Source organism: Vigna radiata, chromosome 5 (assembly GCF_000741045.1).
Source record: "Vigna radiata var. radiata cultivar VC1973A chromosome 5, Vradiata_ver6, whole genome shotgun sequence".
Lineage (NCBI taxonomy): Eukaryota > Viridiplantae > Streptophyta > Magnoliopsida > Fabales > Fabaceae > Vigna > Vigna radiata.
The window spans coordinates 1,127,299-1,140,073 of NC_028355.1; the positions used below are offsets into that span (position 1 = coordinate 1,127,299).

Sequence of the window (12,775 nt, forward strand, 5' to 3'; positions counted from 1 at the left end):
AAAATCTAATTTCACTTAAATTATTTGTGAATATGTGTAGAATCATGATTAGTGAGAATGCCCATACGAGATTTTAATTGGATAATATGACAATGATTAAGCTAATAAACAAAAAATATGTATACATTGACGTAAGAAGTCAGTACTTGAAAGTATCTTGATATTCCGATATTCAAGACTCGTGTGGAGTAAAATGGATTGTAGTAAGACGGACAAAAAGTCTTATCATTAAGAATGACCTTAGGGCTCACTTAAAATGACTAATACTGTGTATAGTAGGTTAAAATCTATTGGCAGTGACGTTGCATGACAACAAAGACCACTACGAATACAAAACAGCCAATAATTATACATCAATATCTGAATCTATAGTGTGTAAATGTATGTTTGATTTTTTTATAAATGTTTGAAATATAGTATTGTATGATGAAATTAATATAATTTCTATGTGATTAAATTTTTATAAATTAGTTTATTCTATATTGTGTTTGTGTTTATTGTTTTTCTTTTAAAATTATTACTTTTATTGGTGCAAGCAGGTGAAGAAATAAACATAAATTTATCTCACAAAATTATAGATAGACGATCATGAGAGAATTGTGCTTCTCTTAAAGTGAATCTAATTATATATGATCAACTTTAAGTTTTTGAACTTAGGTCATGTAAAATCTTCAATATGTCAGTATAATTATCTTAAATAATTATAATAATATAATTATACATCTGTCTTTAATTATTTTATGAATTATTAACTATGTAAAGTTTTATTTAATAGTATTATATATTAGATGTCATGTAAAAAACGTAATCAAAATATTACCAAATCACGAAACATAATTTAAACTATGCTATTTAAATCCAAAAACATTCAAATGAAATTTCTATATAAATTAATTTTGTAATACATAAAGTAACATAATATTTTATAGCACCGTTTTAATCACAAATAATTATTTTCTCTAAATATTCCACTCAATTCATAATATAATATATTATGTACTTTATTTATCTACAAGATTATTAGAGTCATATCTATTAATGAAAATAAACCAAATTCAAACACAAAAAACAATACAATAGTTTACACCTTAGCTAGTCTGTATCTATGACAGGATTAAACTAGTAGTCAATTCACACTAACAAAGTAATAATAAAATACCGCCAATAAAAAATTTAAATACAAGAAAGAACATTATTTTATTTTCTTAAAATAAATTAACGTATTATCTATGGTATAATTAATCATTCTTTTAAACATAATACATTTAAAACAATATAATTAATTTCTTAATTTGAAATATAATACTAGTAATTTTACTATAAATTATGTTTTGCAAATAAAGTATAACAACCAAAGTTACTGCATATTTTAAGAATATTTTCTACCAAAATAATTTCCTTCTAAATCTTTTTCCTAACATTTTTTTTATATCCATCTCTTTTAGAATCATATAATAATGTTTCTTGAAATATCGATTGATTTTATGAAAGGGAGTTTTACATCATAAAATAAGAAAACAACTATTTGAAAAAATATATTAAAATAATAATTTCACATACAAAAAAATAACTATAATGTGTGAATTGTGGGAATGCATGTTCCTAAGGCCCAGGCAATTCTTAGCTGTATACCATCAGTGCCACCCAACATAACACATGCGACGCGCTAAAACTACAATTAATGCAAGTTATTAGCGTGTTTATGTTTTAAAAAGTATAATAATTTTTAATATATATATATATATATATATATTTTTTTTTAATTGGTAATGTGAAGAAAGTGGTAGAAACATAGCCTTAATCGAAGACAAAAATTACACAGGTAAAAGATGGCATAACCACCTGTCCTGCACCGACATAATATGTTTTGTAGCATCTTAAATATTAATCACGCGTTTCTTCACACTCCTTCTTCACTCTCTCTCTTTCTTCCTTCCGCCGCTTGCGAATCGCCATCTGAGAAACGCGTTCGATTCCGCCAAGTTGACCGGGAGAGACAATGCTGGAGCGGTGCCTGGGGACGCGGCGCGTGCGGCAGATTCATCGCGCGTGCCGGCACAGTACGGTGACTTTCCTCTGCCTCTTCCTCACGGTGGTCGTCCTCCGCGGCACAATAGGCGCTGGCAAGTTCGGTACGCCGGAGCAGGACTTCAACGAGATCCGCCACCATATCTCCGCCGCCCGCGCCCGCCGCGTCCTCGAGGAGACCAAACCTGACGCCGGTGCCAACGCCGATTCCAACCCTAACAACTACGCCACCTTCGATCTCTCTAAGATCCTCGTGGATGAGCCTCCCACGGAGGACGAAAAGCGTGACCCAAATGCTCCCTACACTCTCGGACCCAAAATCTCCGATTGGGATGAACAGCGCCGAGCCTGGCTCCGAGCCAACCCTGAGTACCCTAACTTCATACGACCCAACAAGCCACGTGTACTTTTAGTGACCGGTTCGTCCCCCAAACCGTGTGAAAACCCGGTCGGTGATCACTACCTTGTGAAATCGATCAAGAACAAGATTGACTATTGTAGGGTTCATGGGATTGAGATTTTCTACAACATGGCTCTTTTGGACGCTGAGATGGCAGGGTTTTGGGCCAAGCTTCCCTTGATTCGTAAACTTTTACTGTCGCACCCTGAAGTGGAGTTTCTCTGGTGGATGGACAGTGATGCAATGTTCACCGACATGGCTTTTGAGGTTCCCTGGGAGAGGTACAAAGATTCCAACTTTGTTATGCATGGGTGGAATGAGATGGTGTATGATGAGAAGAATTGGATTGGGTTGAACACTGGGAGTTTTCTTTTGAGGAATTGCCAATGGTCTTTGGATATTCTCGATGCTTGGGCTCCTATGGGGCCTAAAGGGAAGATTAGGGATGAGGCTGGGAAAGTGCTCACTAGGGAGCTTAAGAATAGGCCTGTTTTTGAAGCTGATGATCAATCTGCTATGGTTTATTTGTTGGCCACTGGGAAGGAAACATGGGGTAAGAAGGTTTACCTTGAGAATCATTATTACTTGCACGGGTATTGGGGAATTTTGGTGGACCGTTATGAGGAGATGATTGAGAATTATCATCCGGGACTTGGGGATCATAGATGGCCTTTGGTGACCCACTTTGTGGGGTGCAAGCCTTGCGGGAAGTTTGGGGATTACCCTGTGGAGAGGTGCTTGAAGCAGATGGATAGGGCTTATAATTTTGGGGATAACCAGATTTTGCAAATGTATGGCTTCACTCACCAGTCCCTTGCTAGTCGCAGAGTGAAGAAAGTGAGGAATGATACTAGCAACCCTCTTGAGGTCAAGGATGATCTTGGGTTGCTTCACCCTGCTTTCAAAGCTATCAAGCTCCCTTCTTCTTGATCGTGGAGCTTATAGGTTGCATTTTGTCAGCGTGATTTCGGAAATTGCAGAAATATATGATTGATGCGGTTGCAACAGTGGTCCCGGTGACCACAAAAAATTGAGGCTGACGCCAAAGTTGGGGTTAGTCCAAACTTGGTGATGTTGGTTCATTTTTCTAATTCATACTACTGCTACTTGATATTCATCATCTGCTGCCACAATACTCTGCATTGTAGCTGCCTGTGATGATGATGATGATAGTATTGAAAATTGTAATCTTTAATTTGTTTTGCCTTTCAGTTATAGTGATTTATTTGAAAAGAAAAAAAAAATGCCGTTCTTTTCTGTGTCTATTCTTCCTGGACTTTGTTGGTTCATTCTGTGGATAAATTGATCAATGAAGAATTGTCAGATTCAGAATAATTCCTCTCTTTATTGCTGGATGAATTTGTTGTTCTTTCTATGTTATCTTTCCCCCTTGTTGGTAAAGCGCTCGAGGAAGGAATCTATCTCTTGTTAAGAGGCAACTTCTTCTGCTTCTGAGCCAATCTTAGTTTGGACTGTTCTGTCTGAGATTTCAATACAAGAGACATTGTTAATGATTGGAACCGCAAATTAGATACGGGAGCTTTTTGAAGTGTTACGGAGATAGAAAAACTGGTTGTTAAAGATGATAATTTTGATCCAATCTCTAATAGTTACAAGTAATACAGTTTGCAGAGTTATGTGTGAACTGATTTGCTTTGGAGAAAGGTTTTTGAAAGAGGCAATGGATTCAATATGTATTTCTCACTATTTTAGTAGTTTCGTCTTTCAGTTTTTGGGTACACAGGGAGGATTTGACGGATCTGTTAAGCAATCATGGAGCAATATAACATGCAACCATGTTTCATAGTTTAAACTGAAGAAATTAGGAAGCAAAATATATCAACACAGATTTTTTTTTTTATAATATTTTCACATAATGTATTATGATTTCAAAATGTTATAAAAAAAATATGAATCGAACTTTTGTTGAATTCAAACTATATCAACATAATTATAGATAAACAATAAACAGTAAAAAAAGTTAAATAATAAATTAAAGAAAATAACACATTTATTGTTTTATGTTATAAAAATAACTGAATCAAAATATTCTTTTTCAAACATAATATTTTACTTGAAAAGGAAAAGAATCAAGGCAGTATGAAAATAAAAAGAAAGACTTAAAATGAGAAAACATTTCATATCTACTTTATGATAGTATCATTAATTAAAACAATGCTAAACAATTGCTTACACTTTTTAAATTTTGTGGTCCTCATTTCATATGTACTTTATGATAATATCATAAATTAAAAAATGCTAAACAATTGCTTATACTTTTAAATTTTGTGGTCCTCTAGTTAGATATTTGTAAACACACATGGCCTCTTGCATGTGTTGTTGTGTCTAGAATGTTTTTAAAATATTTTAACTAGTGTTTTACAAATAAAGACTTATTGTACCTTACAAATTCAGATTAAGTTTTGTACAAACTAATTTATTTGTCATTATATATATATATATATATATATATATATATATATATATATATATCTTTCAAAATTGTCTTTTTATTTTTAATAAATATTTAAAAAAATGACACTCATTGTATCACTTAAATGTAAAAAGAAATATGATGTGTTAAAATATTATTTTTGATTGTTAAACATTTTGAAAATTATATCATGAGATACTTTTATATTTATATTTATTTCAAGAGTATATGAAATATAAGATAAAATAATCATAAAAATGTAAAATTTTGTATTTTTTTAAGAAAGAAAAAAGGAAAAAGTAGAAAAGAATAATATGAAATAAATGTAAACAAAGTTAGGTTTCTCAAAAACAAATCATTTTTTTAAACATATAAACTATCACCATGATAAAATTGTTAATTTTGAAAGAGGAAAGGATCATATAACGAGATTATAATTTTTTAATTGAAATCGAAACTATATCTTTTATACAACAAGCAAGCACATCGAAACTAGGTTAATTTTTCCTTACGAAGTTAACAGCATGAAAAGTTATTGTTTACAGTTGTTTCCTGGTTTTGCCATAAGCTTGAAAAGATGTAGCAGAAAGTGTTTTTGTGTGAATGAAAAGGAAGAATGCAGGAAAATGAAATGATTAACTAATGTTTAATAGGAAGGAGATTAAAACAGGGTAACACTAATTGAAGATTACACATGTTTAAGTTTCTGTACCTAAGAGAATAGAGAATTTGCAGAAAGTGATGAAGGAATGATCAGATAAACATTAGCTTGAAGCTAACAAGAGAAAGATACAAAGCGAAAGCCAAACAAGGTTTGGCTAGATCTTTGGCAAAAGGGTTAATCTTTCTAAACCTCAAGTAGCACATAAAGAGGGTGCAAAAGTTGACGATGGAAGAAAGCAAAGCAAGCCAATAAGCAGCCATGATGAGGACAAGAGGGTGCCAGACAATGCTGAGAGAGAGATGAGCTATGTAAAGAGACATAGCATCGGTTTCTCCTTGGAAGCCACCGTCAGCCCAGACTAACCATGCTGCAAGACCCATGAACAAAGACGAAGCTAAGGAAGCCATGTTAATGAACCATAGTGGTGCAAACCAGAAGGGCTTTGAGATGCTGTTGTACCTTCGTCCTGAACCGAAAAGAATGATTATGGTGAGTGTTAGGCTGAAGGGAACTGCTATGCCTATGGCTAGGGATCGTAATGCTCTTCTGGCTTGTGATTTCTTTGCGTCGTGCAAGGTTTGAGAAGCCATGGAAACTTTTGGAGAAGAGTGATGGCAATGGTAGGATAGAGATTAAATTGGTGAATGAGTGTTTTGGAGCAAAGTTAGGAATAGGACATCGTTCAACTCATACTTCTCCTTTCCTTTTTTTCAACTCAAGGTATTTAAGGAAAATAAAATTTTAGTAACTTACTCAAAGGAGTTCATTTTATTCACAATATTCTCATTTTTTGTTTTTTTTTTAATGAACATCTCAACTTGCTTCCACCTATAATCCATGAACCTATTCAAATGCTTTTCATCAATTAATTTTATATCAAAACTAATTACAACATCTTTCACTTTATATCAAAACTAATTTGTCATGCATATAGAATATAAAATTAAAATAATATAAATATGTCTAAAATATAAGCACACTGATATTTTAACAACTCTTTTTTAACAATTTTTTGACAACAGGACACATGTTACAATTCTATTGGTCTGTTTGAATTTATTTTAAAAAAATATTTGAAACGGACCAATCACAAACTGATACATATGCATTCTAAAAAAATTGTCAAAAAAAAAATTGTTAAAAAGACTTTTTCTAAAATATAAATGTAAATATTAAAAAGTGAGTAATTTAATTCTATAAAATCTGTTTATAAATTGGAGTTTACACACTTATATATCAAACTTTATTTATAGTTGATATGATATTTATAACACTTTCTTGTATCGAGATATATATCAACGTGTAAGTAAAGATTAACAAGTAATCTTATATTAGTCTGATAATAAATAATACGATGAATAAAAAGATTAAGAAATGATTTGATATTTGATGACAGGATAAATTTAATCAATACCAAATTTGTTAGTATAAATTCTAATTTATAATTTTGATAATTAAAAAATAAATTTGAAGTTTAACTTAATGATACAAAATCGATTTTTAAGAAAAATTTATGTCTAATTATATATTATAAATTATAAATTCATCTAATTTTAAATCATCTTTCATTGGTACAATTTTTTTATCTTCTTTATTTTTTATTTGACTTTATAAGAGTTAATTTTATTATATAATCATATGCAAGAAAGCACATCTAATTCAGAAAAGAAGAATCCCGGAAGAATTAATGACATTTATTATCTTTTCTTATTTGTCCTAAATTGGAAGGCAAAAAAGTGTAAAGAGAGTAAAATGAGCAAATACAGTATGAATTTAAGGAGCTTTATTTGCTTTTCCTTTCTTGAATCTCAAGGCTACTAACATTCCCTGCACACTCAAATACAATAACAGAGAGATTTCAACCATCGCCATTTTCTGCAACAATCAAGTCAACACGCTTAATCACTCCAACATGGTAAGCTTTATTTTCCTTGCATTCTCTTCCTTTTTTAAAACGCTATAAAACGTAGGAGAATGATACTTGCCACTTTCTGTTCAGAAAACGGAAACCCTAGGTATTGGATCGTGATCAAAATTGTTACTTTTTTTTTTGTTTTTCTTTTCCCACTCTTCGAGTGACGAATAGTTGAATTCGTGATTTTTGCGTCAGTGTGGTTACCTTTTCATTTCGGGTTTCTGGGTTTTCAAATAGCGTGTTTTGAAATACGGTGGTATCGGGTAAATAACAGCGTTGTTGTTTTCTTTAGTAGTTGCATGTTTTTAGTTGTGCTATTGGGTTTGGCTTGGGGTGTATTTTAAATTTATGAAATATTTTCTTATTTTGTTTAGTTCATTAGTTTTTAGGATGGGATTTAACTGAGCAACTTATTTTAGAAGGTAAAGTTAGTAATTTCATTCATTGATGCAAAACATAACAAATTTAAAAGGGTCAACTGTTAATATTGCTCTATTCTTACTCCATTTAGATAATCATATCCTTTGAAATGAGAAAAACATGTGGTTGAAGAAACTGTTTTGCATTTCGGAGGAATTTGATTCGATGTTTGGAAGCAGGTGGTAATATTTCTGTCTAATTTTGATTTATTCAGTTTTCACTTTGGAAGTTCATGTTGTGTTTGATTGTTGGCGTGGTAACCCTCGTTGTATTAGTAACAAATGGTGTATATGATTGTAGTTCCCCCCAGAACAAGGATTGCTTTGTTGTGGCTTTAGATGTTAAACTCGCCAAGATGGTTGTTGTGATTCCCTGTGTGTTAAGAGGATGTGGCTTTCTTTTGTAGTGCTGAGGATGCCATAATTATGAATAATTTTAGTCGGAGGATTTGTGTTTGGTTGCTGGTTGGGGTGGGGTTTCTGAGAGATGGGCAGGACTAATTAACAAACTATTGCCTAAGATGCAAATTATTCATTAAACAGTGCTTGAGACCTGGATGTTATATTGGTGGTTATGAAGTTGATCTAACCATTTAGCAGAAAGTTGAATATTGTTGTGTTTGAACTTTGGTATGACTATTCTTGTTAACTATACGCAGATTAGCTCATGTATGCATTATAGTATAAGGGTTCTTTTGTTATGTACCAACAAATAGTTGTGGCAGACTTAATTGAAATGAAATTAATTTTTCTGTCTATTATTATTTTTATGAAACTAAACTCTCTTGAATGTGGAATGTATAACCATTATTTGGAATCTGGCATTACCCCGTTTTATCTCATCATTTTTGCTTTTGGCAGAGTGGACATGATGCAGAAGACACTAAACAGAGCACTGCTGATATGACAGCTTTTGTGAGTACCTTACGAATCTTTTCTTTTCTCCACCGTGGATGGACAAATAAAAATGGGCTAGCTATAGATTTCATGATTTTTTGTAGGGTTAAATTCTTATAGGATATAATTTTAAGGTGACCCTAACATGTTCGTCATAAGTCTGCATTTAAAGTTATGTAATGACCCATGCTCTGTGGTATGCTGTATTCTTAATATGTGCTAGAGCCACTTTATGTCTAAGAAAAAATGAGTAGAGTCAATTGATGTATGTCAAGTTTTTTCTTGATCCAAACAATACATTGATGAATTCAACCATTCTCTCTCAAAGAATCAATTGCTGTATGTTTCCTAATTGAATCGCTGTTCCTTGCAGGTACAAAATCTTCTTCAGCAGATGGTAAGTCGTTGAGTCCGATTGTTAAAATTTCCGTTGACAAATAAATGAAATCATTCCACTGTTTTATCATGTGTATGTCTTAATTTGCAGCAAAGCAGGTTCCAGACGATGTCAAACTCCATCATTTCAAAGAATATCCTTTGGTCTACAATTTTACTAATTTCTTACTACATATTATTGGAAAATGATGTCAGATATATATCATAAATTATTTGATTACTGGTTTTCTTAACTCCAATGAACTCGATGAGATGGGGAATAGGATAGAGGAATTGGAGCAGAACATCAATGAACTCCGAGCAGAAATTGGTCTGGAGAGCTCACCTTCTCCTTCAGTCACCGAGAGAGAGAAATCCCCTTTGCGTGAGTTGAAGCCTGAAGTAGAAAATCCTTAAAAATGGCAGCAGAATGGTTCGGCATAGATCAGTGTTAATGCTTTTGGCATGGTTCATTTCAAACTTCACGGGTTGATGAGCTGTTTCCCTGCATTACGCATTTATTTTATTCGGTTCAAATAGTTATGAACATCTCTCATTTTCGCATTCCTGTAGAATGTACTGAATTTTATCTTTCATCGATGAGTGTTCTGACTTTTATCTGTCATCGTCAGCCCTGTTATTCATTTGTGATTGCATTAAGCATTTCACAGGAAGTGATCAAAATTGTATTTGATTGATTTTAATGGTTTTGGGTGAGTCAGTTTGAACTTTTTAATCTTAGAAGATTATAAGTTGTGTTATCAAATATTAAGTAGTAGTATGCATCCAAACATAGATTTATATCTCTATTTGTGGTTTTAGCTATTGTCAAAGAGAATAAAATGTTTGTAAAATTCATTCAAACCTCGTAACAAATATCATATAGAATTTGTTAGTTTCATTTTTATATTTTTTATTTGTAAAAATTAATGGGAGATAAGCAAATCACAAATACTGCCGCGGATAATCCCGTTAGGGCTAGTTGATTGTTTTTCGTGGTTTGCAAATTAAATTATTATATGATATATATATATATATATATATATATATATATATATACACGTGGAATAAAAAAATATGAATAACTTTTTTCTGTTTGATGTGATATTTTCCTTTCATTAAAAAATTTCCTAAAGTTTTTATAGAAGACACTAATTCAAGTTTCTATAAACTAGTATTGAAATTTGCTGTTTTTTTTTTTTTCATTTGGGTTTCATGACATTTAAATATGCATTTTCACACAAAATTTTCAATTATGATCTTTCATATCATTTAATTAGTCAGTATTCTGTTCTATTAGTCAGTGGCAACATAAAACTTTCATGGTTTTGATACAGTGGAACTTTTATGGAATAAATAAACACTATCGTTCTTAAACACAATCATATAAAATGTAGGTAAAAAATGTGAATGAGTGCATATTATATATATATATATATATATATATATATATATATATATATATATATATATATATGTATGTATGTATGTATAGTACAAATAACTTATTTAACAATGTGAAAGTGTATCAATTTAGTTTTGAAAAAAGAAAAGTTCTAATTTGAGAACGTGTGAGAAATCACATAACTATCTTCCATGGTTAAGTTGATAAATTATTTTGTTATTAAAATAGAATTTTAGGGATGCATTTGACAATAAATTAGGGATTATTTTATTATCAAGCAATAATATTTTGAAATCAATTTGTGTATTTTTTTTTACATATTAATATTTTAAATAGTATTTTTCATTATTCTAAAGACTAAATTGACTATGTATCGCGATGAAGAGACTAGAAAAAAAAAAAACATATTTTAGTGTCCTTTGTTAAATTCGGGCTTTGAAGAAAGCCCAGCCCAAGAGAAGGAAACTAGGGTTTTGGGATTTATAACAATCGTGTCGCTCTTGTTCCTCATCTACCGCACTCCTCTTCGTTCGTCGTCTTCTCTGGTGTGCTTCCTCTCTCATGTCTTTCTCTTCTTTCCTGATTCTTTGAGAATTCCATCTAATGCTTATTGTTACTACCTTGTTTTAGTACCATTCACGTTTGCAGAGATTTTTGTGAAGGAGTTTTCTAACGTTCAACCAAAGATGCAGAACGAGGAAGGACAGATCACTGAGCTTTACATCCCTAGGAAGTGGTATGTACCGTATTTCTATTCTTTCCATTAATTTTTTTTTGGGAATTTTCTTTTAATTGTGATTTAATTGTTTGTTTGTTGAGTTTGGGAATTTAAATCGATTTTTGCGAATATGGTGCAGTTCTGCTACAAACAGATTGATTACTGCGAAAGACCATGCTTCCGTTCAGATTAACATTGGGCATGTGGATGAGAATGGTATCTACAATGGCCAATTCTCCACCTTTGCTCTCTGCGGCTTCATCCGTGCTCAGGTCTCCCTTTTTAACTTCTTTTGGAATTGATTTATTGCTTATTATTATTATTATTATTATTATTCTATTTACAAATATTTGTGTGAAATGTGACCTAGTTATTTTTTTTTTTGTTTATGCCAGTGGATAGCAGTGTTTTGTATTTTTTTCAACGTACTGTTTGTTTTTGGATTATAGCATTAGTTCTGTGAATGACTATTGTAAATTAGGGTTTCTTTTGCGAGATTCTCGGGGTTGATTTTATGTGCTTCATAATGAATTTCTTTAATAGAGGAAATAAATGTCCATATGCTTATAATTGATTGTATGACAAATGTTTCCCCTTTTATTTAGAAAAATTATTTGCTTAAAATTCAGCGTTAAGAATTGGTTTGTTGTTCACTAATTGGTTTCTGTTGGACCAGCTATACGTTTGATATCAATTTATTTGAAAGCCTTGGATGTTCTTGTAAATAGTATTTAATTTAGCTTCAAGCTGAGTTTGTTAACTATTTTCTTCTTTTACGTCCACTTGATCTTTCTCTATTGAAATATTGGTTATCCTTCCTGTCAATGTAAATATCATACCTTGGTGTTCAGGTCCCAGTTTCTGTATTGAAACTCCTTGTTTCATAGATGATATTTTACCTATTTACTAAAAATGCATTTCTTGCTCTTAATATCCAGGGTGATGCTGACAGTGCCCTAGATCGCTTGTGGCAGAAGAAGAAAGTTGAAGTTAAGCAACAGTAGACGCCCATGTTACTTTGTTATGTATTAATTTTTACTTTTGCTAGTAATATTTGAGGATTATGATTGTCATTTTGAGCAAATACTTGTTCTGGATTTTCGTTGGTACTTGGTACCTCCAGCTAAGGTTGTTTTTTTGACAATGCGTTGATGAGTATTCAGTTATCTTATATTTCAATCGCAAATTACACGTCGCTGTAGTTTTTTAGAAGTTTGATTTCACAAACCACAAAATCCTTTGCTGAAGGAGTAATCCTTCTGTTTCTGTTTAAAAGTAGTGATGGTAATTTGTCGTAGATGTTTGGCAAGTCAATTTTTAAATGTTTATTTGTTGAAGGCTTTTAAAATGTTGCCTGTTAAGTATTCTTCTCGGATCCTTGATTGAGAATTTTGATAATTAAATTACGCTTTTACACTAATATAAATGAATTTTACATTTATTGAGAAACCTCCACCTTTTTTCATGTTTTCTATCATTACAGCTAAGGCAAAACAGATATAAATTCACATTCTGAGTTT

The 12,775-nt window shown here is 31.8% G+C and overlaps 4 protein-coding genes across 4 annotated transcripts; 3 read left to right on the forward strand and 1 right to left on the reverse strand.

Moving 5' to 3' along the window:
* Nucleotides 1–1,871: 1,871 nt before the first annotated feature.
* On the forward strand, nucleotides 1,872–3,763 carry LOC106762723 (xyloglucan 6-xylosyltransferase 2). Its single transcript, XM_014646766.2, has one exon. It carries the CDS (start codon nucleotides 2,000–2,002, stop codon nucleotides 3,356–3,358), a length of 1,359 nt encoding a protein of 452 aa, XP_014502252.1. The 5' UTR covers nucleotides 1,872–1,999; the 3' UTR covers nucleotides 3,359–3,763.
* Nucleotides 3,764–5,615: 1,852 nt separating this feature from the next.
* On the reverse strand, nucleotides 5,616–6,116 carry LOC106760039 (translocator protein homolog). Its single transcript, XM_014643477.1, has one exon. The coding sequence runs from the start codon at nucleotides 6,114–6,116 to the stop codon at nucleotides 5,616–5,618; it is 501 nt and encodes a 166-aa protein (XP_014498963.1).
* Nucleotides 6,117–7,268: 1,152 nt separating this feature from the next.
* Nucleotides 7,269–9,853, forward strand: LOC106761465 (heat shock factor-binding protein 1). Its single transcript, XM_014645017.2, has 5 exons — nucleotides 7,269–7,441; nucleotides 8,722–8,775; nucleotides 9,131–9,154; nucleotides 9,245–9,287; nucleotides 9,398–9,853. The coding sequence occupies exons 1-5, from the start codon at nucleotides 7,439–7,441 to the stop codon at nucleotides 9,547–9,549; spliced, it is 276 nt and encodes a 91-aa protein (XP_014500503.1). The 5' UTR covers nucleotides 7,269–7,438; the 3' UTR covers nucleotides 9,550–9,853.
* A 1,099-nt stretch (nucleotides 9,854–10,952) lies between these two features.
* LOC106761124 (40S ribosomal protein S21) lies at nucleotides 10,953–12,441 on the forward strand. Its single transcript, XM_014644635.2, has 4 exons — nucleotides 10,953–11,082; nucleotides 11,168–11,273; nucleotides 11,395–11,527; nucleotides 12,194–12,441. Exons 2-4 carry the CDS (start codon nucleotides 11,224–11,226, stop codon nucleotides 12,257–12,259), a joined length of 249 nt encoding a protein of 82 aa, XP_014500121.1. The 5' UTR covers nucleotides 10,953–11,082; nucleotides 11,168–11,223; the 3' UTR covers nucleotides 12,260–12,441.
* Nucleotides 12,442–12,775: the final 334 nt, after the last annotated feature.

Excerpts from the sequence above, each read along its gene's own strand:
- LOC106762723 (XM_014646766.2), top strand. The coding sequence starts at position 2,000 with ATGCTGGAGCGGTGCCTGGGGACGCGGCGCGTGCGGCAGATTCATCGC.
- LOC106760039 (XM_014643477.1), bottom strand. The coding sequence starts at position 6,116 with ATGGCTTCTCAAACCTTGCACGACGCAAAGAAATCACAAGCCAGAAGA.
- LOC106761465 (XM_014645017.2), top strand. Across the intron at positions 8,776-9,130 it reads CTGCTGATATGACAGCTTTT|GTACAAAATCTTCTTCAGCA; the intron begins GTGAGTACCTTA and ends TGTTCCTTGCAG. Across the intron at positions 9,155-9,244 it reads AAAATCTTCTTCAGCAGATG|CAAAGCAGGTTCCAGACGAT; the intron begins GTAAGTCGTTGA and ends CTTAATTTGCAG.
- LOC106761124 (XM_014644635.2), top strand. The coding sequence starts at position 11,224 with ATGCAGAACGAGGAAGGACAGATCACTGAGCTTTACATCCCTAGGAAG. Across the intron at positions 11,274-11,394 it reads CTTTACATCCCTAGGAAGTG|TTCTGCTACAAACAGATTGA; the intron begins GTATGTACCGTA and ends AATATGGTGCAG. Across the intron at positions 11,528-12,193 it reads GCGGCTTCATCCGTGCTCAG|GGTGATGCTGACAGTGCCCT; the intron begins GTCTCCCTTTTT and ends CTTAATATCCAG.